Raw genomic sequence first — 8,735 nt, 5'->3', positions numbered from 1 at the left:
TCTCTCTCTCTCTCTCTCTCTCTCTCCCTCTCTCTAAATCGCCCCCTCTCCCTCAACCCCTGTATCTCTCTCCATTGTAAATGTGTGACGTCTTCATCGACACAGTAAAGATCATAAAAGACGCAGACCCCTTTCGTCAAGTCCAACCTAGGTAGAGAGGGGTACAACGTCCCAGCCCATCAGACACAGATACTCGCTTTAAAAAAAAAAGTTTTAGTAAGAGTTTTACGGCACTTGCAAAACAATAAGGTCATATAAGTCGCACCGAAGATTAGAAGTGTTACAAGAGAGTGACAAACACAAAATAGAAGGAGGGGAGAAAAGGACGACAGATGTTTGATAGGAAAGAAGGAGCATAGAAAATAAACTACAGTAGTATAGTATAGTACTTTTTACATTTCGGAGTGAAGACCGCGCTCATATGGCCTTATGCAGTTGATAAAAACTCTTACTAAAACTAAACTAAGGAGTGAAGACCACTGTCTTTATAAAATAAAAAAATTCTTCTCGGGGGGTCTCTCCGAAGTCTGGACATTCTATTAGGATGTGCCTGATCATAAAGTCGGCACTGCATCCAGCACAAAACGGTTTTTCATCTCCCTGCAGAGCTATGTTTATCATGTGGCAGGGAGGTACATCCAAAATATAATTCTATTACAACAACAACAACAACAACAACAACAACAACAACAACAACAACAACGATAATAATAATAGATTACAGTATAACACGGATAGGTCGGACACAGAAGACTCGAAATCACACAGCCCTTAAACTGTGCCTGCGGTTCCGTTTTATTTTTTCTTTGGTCTTCTTCTTTATCTTTGAAAGATTACACTCGAACTACGGATCACTCAAACTACCGAAGCCGGTCCCGACAAATTCGATCGAGCAATCTGTGTTATACCGTATATATACAGCTCTATCCCATACAATTACTTTCGGGAGAGATCCAAATAATTTTGTGGATTCAACTTGGGCATTATTTTGTTCACTTGTTCTTTTTGCTGTTTTTTTAGTAGAGGTTTTACAGCGCTAGCAACCACATACGGTCATATTAGCGCCAGAAGATTAGAGGTGTTACAAGAGAGTAACAAACATAAAAAAGAAGAAGGGGAGATAAGGACGATAGTTGTGTGATAGGAAAGAAGAAGCAAACCACACCAGATCACCGGCCAACCATCCACCCTGTTCACTCCAATACTCCTCCCACAGAGACAGAGAGGAGTGCGTGTAATAGAGTGAAACACAAAGAGGTACAGAGAGTGAGATAGAGAGGAGACAGATGTTTGTCACAGAGAGAGAGGGAGAGGGAGAAAGAACGAGAGGGGGAAAGAGGGAGAGAGAGGGAGAAGGAGAGAGAAAGAGTCAAGCACACAGAGACACAGAGAGAGGAAGAGGAGCAAACAATGAGCAACAGAGACAGGGACAAAGAGGCGAGAGTGAGTAAGAGAAAGAGAGAGAGAGAGGGGGAGAGAGGGGGGATGGAGGAAGAAAAAGACATACACAGAAAGACATGTGTGAGAGAGAAAGAGAGCCAGAGAGGAGAGAGAGGGGCAAAAACAGTGACAAAGAGGAATGAAAAAAAGGTAGAGAGAAAGAGAGAGGGAAAGAGAGAGAGGGAGAGGAAGCGAGAAGGGAGGGAGAGAGAAGAGAGAGAGTGAAAGAGACAGAGAAAGAGACAGAGAGAAAGAGAGAAAGGGTGAGAAAGAGAGAGAGAGAGAGTGAAAGAGACAGAGAAAGAGACACAGAGAGAAAGAGAAAAAGGGAGGCAAAGAGAGAGATGGGGGGGGGAGAGAAAGAGAGCGACAGAGTGAAAGACCAGAGACAGAACGAAAGAGAGAGAATAAGAGACAGAGAGAGACACAGAGAGAGAGCGAAAGATACAGTGAGAGTAAGACACAGAGAGAGAGAAGAGAAATTTGTCCTACCTGAGCCCCAAACTTGATGGCGGCGGCGTACAACATAGCCACATTGTCCACCCCGATACCCTGACGTATGATGGCCTCACACTTGAGCTTCAGCTGACTCTCGCAGTACGCGTTGGACAAATCCAGAAGACCTGAAACATACAGTATATGAAGTATACTGACAAAATGAGTTATGTTTGTTTTAGTTATAGCAGAGGTTTTGCGGCGCTCGCATAAGGTCATATGAGCGCCTGAAGATTAGAGGTGTTACAAGAGAGAAACAAACATAAAAAAGAAGAAGGGGATATAAGGACGATAGATGTTTGATAGGAAAGAAGAAGCAAACCACATCAGAGCACCCGCCAACCACCTACCAAAATGAGCTACTTCTCGGATTTGAGCCCTATGTATGGGAAGAGATACATCACGCTTATAGGTGAAGCTTTTACAATTTATAAGTATGAAATAATAAAAGGCATGTTATATTTAAAGAATATATGGCATCAAATTTGACCCTAATGTCGATTTTTGGCAAATATCCCCATTTATAGATTGCGAGAAGTAACTCATTTTGTCAGTTTGCCTCACATATGGTTTGGGGGTTTTTTTTGTAAAAGTTTTACGCCACTTGCAACACAATAAGGTCATATAAGTATCGAAGACTAGAGGTGTTACAAGAGAGTAACAAACACAAAAAAGGAGGGGAGAGAAGAACGATAGAGGTTTGATAGGAAAGAAGAATCAAACCACACCAGAACACCCGCCAACCACCCACTAACGTCGATTTTTGGCCAATATCTCCATTTGGGGATTGCGAGAAGTAACTCATTTTGTCAGCTCGCCTCATATACAGTTGGGGCTAAATTAATGTTTGTCAGCTTTAAATAAAGAGAAGCACATCAAGACAATCCAGTGCAGTGATAAAAGCAAACTAGAAACAACAGGGGAACTGCATGGAGTAAGAGGCGTCGGTGGCCTAGTGGTTAGGCTCTCGGACTCGCAACCGTAAGGTCGTGGGTTCGAATCCCGTCAAGGGTCCGACGTTGTGTCCTTGGGAAAGGCACTTTACACAAATTTTCCTCACTTCACCCAGGTGGGAATGGGTACCCGGCTACAGACAGCGAAAGATCTTGTCAGTTTGTTAGTGTTTGAGCGCTTAATCGGCTGCTCGCACTGTATGCTTCCCGGGAAGCTGAGAATGTTTCGGAGTGTTCTATGGTCTGCTGGGGTAATAATATAGTGTAAAGCGCATAGAGCCTGCTGCTGAGCGGGGATATGCGCTATACAAATGCTATCTATTATTATAATTATTATTAAGACTCCGCCCTGTATGCCATGGTGAAAAGTGACGTAGGACAGAGTCATACACCGAGCAGTCAAAACATGTTTGAGAGAGACATGTAGTACCGATGTTCTGGGTTCGAGCACAAGATAGACTGCACAAATAACACTGGGTATACTTTACTTTTTACTTTTACTTTTATCCGCTGATTATACCCTTTTGGGTGTCGCAGGAAGAAAGAGATGTCTCTCTGCCACCAGCCGGAGAGCTTGGGCCAGGGGGATACCATGAGTTGTTAGTATTTCCCTGATTAAAGGCACTGGGTATAAAGGACCTATAACTGGCACCTTTTAACTACCCAAAATCAGTTGATAATGGACTCAAAAGGGATTTTATAAATAATCATGCACCACATCATAGAAAGACTAAACTCAAAACTGCCGTTGTTTCATACCTATAGCTTCATCCGGCTGCAAATCCACCTCATCCGTGTAGAGGTAGCGTAGAAAGGCATGGTACACGGAGTATCCATACTGGCTGATCTCAATGGACCTGGAAATAGGAACAGAGACACATTATTGTTGAAGTTAGATAATTTTTCGCATGTCACAACGATCACATTCAGCTGTGTCCTGTCCATGTGAAACATGGCTGCAACTACACTGTCACATCAGATGTCGTAGACTAGGTCAAACAGTTTGAAAATGAGGCTATACTTTACTTTTACCTGAATTTCTTTTGGGCAAGGACAAATTTTTTTGCTTCTTTTTCTTTCTTTCTGTGTCTCTCTCTCTCTCTCTCTCTCTCTCTCTCTCTCTCTCTCTCTCTCTCTCTCTCTCCCCTTCTCTCCCTCTCCCTCCCCTCCAACCCTAGCCTCCCTCAAATCAACCAATGTGTAAAAAGGAACAGAACAAAACCAATCCCAGTAAGAGAACCAGTCGCGTTTCTCTGACAATACTCTGACTCACCGACTCCCTGCCAGACATATTGACAGCGATATATGCGACTGATTTCTTGGAAACTTTGTCAGCACACAGTCTTTCTAGTCTAAATAAAAGAAAACCAAAAAAAAACGACTCCGATGTACTTTTATACTATTTATAGAGCATGCTGACTCTTGATTTTTCACAGATGATCTCAGGATCAACCCCGGCAATGTTCAAAGAACAAAAAAAACAAAAAATGAGTTGACCTATCTCTTCCAGTTACACAGTTAGAGCATGACACTGTAGAGACCCAACAAGACATCTGTTTGTGAACTAAAGCACACAGTTAAACATGTACTCACACACACCTTTTATACCCTCACGACTCACAGGTACAAAGCCATCCCGTTTATTATTGTTGATATAATGTAAGTGCGTGCATAGGTGTCATGCACCTAAGTCGCTAAAACACTATTGATCAGCTTTTGAACATTTCAGCTCAGATATAACACAATTGCCTAAACCGTCATTGTTTTCTTTAGATATAGAGTAAACCATTTTTTTAAAAACATTGCTTGTCCACCTAAACTTGAACACAAGTGAAAATATCTCAATAGTAAATTGGAATTTTAATGCGCACAACAAATCCCTGCTACATTGAAGATATGAAACAAGAAACAGACGTTCTTACTACGCCAACAACTTAAAACCTTAGAAGAAATGAATTAGGCATTTGTGTTTGCGTTATAACTTTGAAGATTTGTTCTAACCTAAAAAAAAAAAATAATAAATGGTCTTTTTCATGACAGAGAGAAAAATGTCTTAGTGACCACCAAGCCAAACAAACAAATTTAAAACAAAAGCCAACTTACTCCTTGCTGTCCTCATCCCAACAAGACTGGAACATGGAGCGGAAATGTTCACACCTGAAGAAACCAAAATGCTAGTCAGTTCCATATTCTAGGATGCAATGATTTCACACCTGTAATATATTATTCATCTTTAAGTGCCAGGTCTTAACACTTTTAGCCATCTCATCTCGCTGATGGGCTATGTTAACCACCCAGTTCCTTTGGGTTTCCCCCAAAATTCCTTTCTCTTTCATGGCAACGGTTTTTACTATACTATGGGAGCCTTGTGATGGCAAAGTGTTAAATAGATATCAGTGATCGTTGTTCGCAACTCATTTCTCTTCTTGGTTGCTCTATAACAAAAACCGTTTTTGTAATGTTTGTCTTTCCTCATCAACCGTCATGAGTTCAAGTCCTCTTTTTATTGCTTTGCAGGCTCATTCTGGCAAGATCATATACGACAAAGCACACCTTCTTAGGTACTCTTTTCTCACTAGAATACTAGAAATGAAACATAAGGCAACAGCTTAAAGTCAGATATCTATTTTCGTCATATCTAAGCTTTCCTGAAGAAGAAACAAAAAGAAAAAAAGCTTGCCCAGCCAAAACCGGGTCAAACATTGGTTGTTCATATATATTTTGGAGCAAGTTTGACCAGGATCATAGGAAAGGGCTATCATATAACGTAATGTTTTTGTGTTTAAAATTCAAGAACCTCTTTAAACGGATATAGGAGTAAGCTCACCTCAGTTTTAGGATAGCTTTGTGAACATGAATTTCTTTGCCTTCAACGACAAACTTGAGATCACTGTTTTCCTGTCACAAGAGAAACAAAACAAAACCACTATGTGAACAAATCTAAAACAATGCAATAACCCCAGTCGATGAAAAATACTTGTCAATGTTTCAAGCATGTCTTATCTTAGTTTTCTTTAGTTTGAGTAAAAAAAACCCATTGGTTTGGCGCTGAGAAAAGAAAAAAAAAAGAGACAGTAGAAACAGATGAATAGCCAAAAAAATAAAGCCAAGAAGTGGCGCCCTCCAACCACCCACCCTCTTTATCTCTTCAACCCGAATTGTTTTCTCAAAGTTTCATTTTATACCAACAAACATTTTGAATTCAGCTGTCAGATTTCCCAGCAAAGTGAAAAATTCAGAATTAGATATTAAGGCCTGTCTGGCTTTCTCTAAATTCTTCTTGATAATATAATTTTTGCTGTCCATTCAGAGTCTTTGGGAAAAAGAATGGAGATGGGAAGAGACAGGGAAGAGAGAGGGAGGAGGAAGGGGGGAGGCCAAAAATAGCTCTTCCCACACAACTTGAATGTGTATGTGTATCAAAGGACGCAACACTTCAGTGAAATCAACACAAAACATGGGAAGACCTCTGTTGAAAAAAAGGGGCTGTCGTTACATGCTGGTGTTTTTGAGAACCTTTGATTCAAAGTTTGGAACCTCATATTTTCCAAAATATGTACAATTTTCTTTCATCATTTGTATATGAACTGCCTGTAAACAACTATGTTGACCATCAATGATTTATTTATAGAGGCACCAGCCATCCATGTCCAGGTGTTGTCTTAGCCAAAACAACTATGTTATGTCACAAAAAAGTGTAATAAAGTCTCTATGGGGTGTTACTCTGAATTTTAAAAAATAATCTAACTTTGCTGTTATTTTCTTCTCCTGTAGTTTCCGTACAGCTCTACCCACAATATCTGAGTGGTGCTGACATACTGAATTACTTCTCCGATTTTTACCCTATGGAAATAGATATTTCAAATGTGTAGGTTGAGTTTGTACAATTCATTATACGTAGGAAATACTAAAAGTTATGTTATATATATGAAAAAAATGGCATCAACTGGAAATCTACAAATTTGATCCCAGTGAGCTTTCAGCCGATATCTTTATATGAAGATTGCGAGAAATAACTTATTTTATCTTCACGCTTCCTACGTTATCATACTTTCTGCTCAAGCTGTCAAACTTTTGACAATGTCTCAGGCCACTAATGTTCAACTCCCTTCTGGGGCATTTCACACTACACAACAGTCAGTTGAAGAATCCAGAAGGAAACATGTTACAGTAATCAAGATGATGAGCGAACAGAAAGGTATAGACAAACAAGAAAGATAAGCATCTACCTGCATGCACCCTCCAGCAACCTTTGGGAAGGACTGAAGCATAACTTACCGGGTTATCAAAGGCTTTAGCAATGGTGTCTGCAATACGAGTTCCTTTCACCAGATCTGAAAGTAACAAATTATCTAAGTTTAGTTTGTTTGTTTTAGTAAAGGTTTTACGGCGCTTGCAACTGCATAAGGTCATATGAGCGCCCAGGGGTGGATGTCAACAGAGAAGTCCTTAAAAACTTACAGGGAAGCAGACTTATTCAGCTCATCTCTCTAGCTTCAACAGCACAAAGTCTGCTTCAACTATCAAGGCACCCTGGAAATAGCGGACAACAAGAGTGTGACAAACATACAAAAGAAGTAGAGGAAAATGACGATAGTAAGGATTAGGAAAGAAAAAGCAGCAGTTCCCTGTTGCAGTTCAAGCACAGCTATGAGAATGACATTGATGAATCAGCCCATTTACAATTATAATTCTACTGTGCATAAGAACATGGTTAATGTCTCCCCTTTGGGAACGGCCTCAAGACACTACAGAGGAAAACTGTTTCTGAAAAAGAAAGAACACACTGAAACACATCCAACAACTGAAAGGAGTGGAATGAGATTAAAGGAATATCTCAGTCTCTCCATTCTGGCACGGTGGTGCAATGCCGACAGCACGCAGGAACCCAATACTCCCTCAGAGGTCCTTGAAAAGTACTGAACGTGGGTCACTGAAATGTCCCAGCAGACGTGTTCTGGCACTATCGTTGGCGGGACATTAGAGGAACATCGAACATCATGGGTATTGGAGAGAGAAATGTCCCCCCCCCCCCTCCCCCCCTCACCACTCACCGACAGAGTAGATCCGCCATGACACCGGAGGTGTGGAGAACGCGGCAAAAACGTCGTCAGTGGAGGAGAAGCGAGTGATGCGGGGCTGAGTGAGGGACTGACCGCGACACTGGCCCCACATGACCACTTTGCCCTTCTGCGTCATGGCTGCGGAGATGTGACTGTAGTGGCTGGCCGCCACCTCCACGTACCTGTGGTAGTAGGAGAGGTAACTCTGTCACATCCAGGGACAAAACTCACTCGGATACATTCTTGTCATTTATGGTCGCTTTTAACCCTATACATATGTCGTGCTTTACTATCGTATCCATACGACGCGGGGAAACTCTGTGCCACCACTTTCCAAAGGTCAAATTTACTCGCTAATCCAATCTGTACGCTTGGCATAGCAGTCTGTCAAAGTAATTATTTGAGAAACACTGAAAGTGACAAAGAGACCTTCGCACTTGAAGTATTCTAAAATGTGAAGAATACAACCCCAAGGGTACAAAATGACCCCAGGGCATACAGATAGGGTTAAATAAAGTTTTGAGAAAATCAAAGGTAAAGTTCTTGGACCCTTGTTCAGTTTCTTTAAAAAAGAAAGAGAGTTTTCTCTATAACCAAACAAATCTACACACCAATAAAACCAAACCTCTATAGGCACGGCAATGCCACTTTTGGTGCAGGTCAAGGTTTCTGGAAACCCCCGAAATCTGGGTTAGCCCGCTAGTCCTTAAAATTAAAAGCGAGTATTTATAGTCATCCCCTCCCCCAAAATATTGAGGACTGCTGCCATTCTTTAACTGGGGGG

General features: G+C 41.2%; 1 protein-coding gene across 1 annotated transcript in view; it reads right to left on the bottom strand.

Moving 5' to 3' along the window:
* LOC101847811 (RCC1 and BTB domain-containing protein 1) overlaps positions 1 to 8,133 on the bottom strand; it is a gene marked incomplete at its 5' end in the record, with an annotated part of 18,546 nt that extends 10,413 nt beyond the window's left edge. Inside the window, 6 exon segments of the mRNA XM_005095151.3 lie at positions 1,933 to 2,063; positions 3,648 to 3,745; positions 4,992 to 5,045; positions 5,716 to 5,786; positions 7,167 to 7,222; positions 7,943 to 8,133. Coding sequence (XP_005095208.2) covers positions 1,933 to 2,063; positions 3,648 to 3,745; positions 4,992 to 5,045; positions 5,716 to 5,786; positions 7,167 to 7,222; positions 7,943 to 8,133 — 601 coding nt within the window.
* Positions 8,134 to 8,735: the final 602 nt, after the last annotated feature.

Source organism: Aplysia californica, unplaced genomic scaffold (assembly GCF_000002075.1).
Source record: "Aplysia californica isolate F4 #8 unplaced genomic scaffold, AplCal3.0 scaffold00096, whole genome shotgun sequence".
NCBI lineage: Eukaryota > Metazoa > Mollusca > Gastropoda > Aplysiida > Aplysiidae > Aplysia > Aplysia californica.
This window is presented reverse-complemented; position numbering and strand designations above follow the sequence as displayed.